General features: G+C 37.9%; 1 protein-coding gene across 1 annotated transcript in view; it reads right to left on the bottom strand.

Annotated features, from left to right (window-relative positions):
- The window catches only part of tsen54 (TSEN54 tRNA splicing endonuclease subunit), an 18,105-nt gene that overhangs the window by 5,444 nt on the left and 10,993 nt on the right, over positions 1 to 1,668 (bottom strand). The window contains exons 4-7 of the mRNA XM_014010258.1: positions 861 to 944; positions 616 to 714; positions 482 to 534; positions 141 to 250 (exon numbers count right to left, since the gene is read on the bottom strand). Of these exons, the coding sequence (XP_013865712.1) occupies positions 141 to 250; positions 482 to 534; positions 616 to 714; positions 861 to 944 (346 nt within the window). The remainder of the gene's footprint in view (positions 1 to 140; positions 251 to 481; positions 535 to 615; positions 715 to 860; positions 945 to 1,668) is intronic.

Here is a 1,668-nt window from a genome sequence, read left to right as displayed (position 1 = left end):
GTATTTTTACAGTCTTTATTTTACAGTTAAAATATGTTTATCAAATAAAGTCTAATGTTACAACTAATCCTGGATCCCTTTAAGATGAATGGTTAAATCCTGCAGAATAAATGGAACAGTTCTGAGCCGGGCCAGTCCTCACCTGGCTGACTGCGAGGGGCTGGGGCTGCGTTTTCTCTTCAGCGCTCTTCCTCCTCGCTCTCTGGACTGAGGCAGGTTCAGCTGTCGGGCGTAGGATGACGGCTCCGAGCTGGAAAAAAATAAATTAAACATCCACAATCAGCTGGAACATGAACATCCACAACTTTTACAATAAACAAGCTGGGTTTTTTGTTCACTTGTTTAAAATTCTGCTAAAAGATTTTTGGCCTTTTTCCTTCAAATATTAATGATTTTATATAAAATAAGCAGAAAAGCAGAAAACAGGTCCACTCTGTTACTATCAATTTTATTTCAAGTTTGTGTTTTTTTTTTTTTTTACCTTGAATCAAATCTGTGCACCACATAGCCGAGCCTCTTCAGATGCCCAAATACCTTTAAAACAAACAAAAAGTCATTAGATCAGTCCTGAAGCACCTTTTCAGGTCATATAATCAAATAAAACAATAATTGCACCTGATACTGCTGCAGACTCAGYGTGTCTGAGGACAGAAACTTCTCGTAGCCGTCCTGGATGGAGAGCGGCAGCTCCTTATAAAACACCAACACGTTGCCCTAAACCCAGAAACACACAGACCACCGGGGTTTGGTCCTGTTTCCTGACTCGTTAAGATAAATAGAGCTGAATAAACAGGATTAATTAGGAGCTGTTTGTTATTGAACCGCCACGTCTGGACCAACAGGTTCTGTCTGCCACTCACACACTCCATCAGGTAGAGAGCCTCTTCTGGGAGAAGGTACTGTTTTCCATTGGCTGAGAAGCCCATCGTCTGCCAAAACTTACCCTGGGAGGTAAAAAGATTATGACACAGTGTAGAAAATACAGCAGAATAATATAGTTTGTGTTTGTTAAAGAGAAATAAAGCAGCTCAGGTTTTAATTTTAACTTTTTTCGTTTGYTCAGACCACTTTTTCATACAAAAGTACAGCATTATGGAACTTATTGCCCCCGCAAGTAAAAGCTACACCTGAAAAGTTTGTTTGTCGTCAGGACTAAATCTTGTGATCACTTCTAGTACTCAGATTTAATGGATGAGAAAGTCTGTGGGACTGTTTGTATTAGTGAGTTAGTGTTAGAGCTGTAAGTTTTAGTTTGTTAGCTGCGTGAGGATGGAGAGGTAGTGAGGATGTGTATGGATATTTAAATAAATCTGGAGGTTGTAAGGCTCTTTATGAATATGGAGAGAGGAAAATGTTTTTTTTTGTTTGTTTCTGATTTATAAATTGAATGTATTTTAATAGCTTTTATTATATGAACTTGAAGGCTGCATGGTTGATTACATGAATATGTAGACAGAAATATGCCCAACCAGGGACTGGATTTGCAAATTAGCTGTAACTATATAGTCTTTGTGCAACACATCAGTTACAGACTTGATTTGTTCTATGTTTGTGTGCACTGTTCCTGCCAAATAAACTAATGAAATAAAAGTTAAAAAAATAAAAATGTATGTTGCTTTGCTGACAGGTTTGTGTCAAACATAAAAAAAATCAGCATCAAAGCTCTTG

This window comes from Austrofundulus limnaeus, unplaced genomic scaffold, assembly GCF_001266775.1.
Source record: "Austrofundulus limnaeus strain Quisiro unplaced genomic scaffold, Austrofundulus_limnaeus-1.0 Scaffold67, whole genome shotgun sequence".
In the NCBI taxonomy this organism is placed as follows: domain Eukaryota; kingdom Metazoa; phylum Chordata; class Actinopteri; order Cyprinodontiformes; family Rivulidae; genus Austrofundulus; species Austrofundulus limnaeus.
The sequence above is the reverse complement of the archived record's forward strand: the minus strand, read 5'-3'. Positions and strand labels throughout refer to the sequence as shown.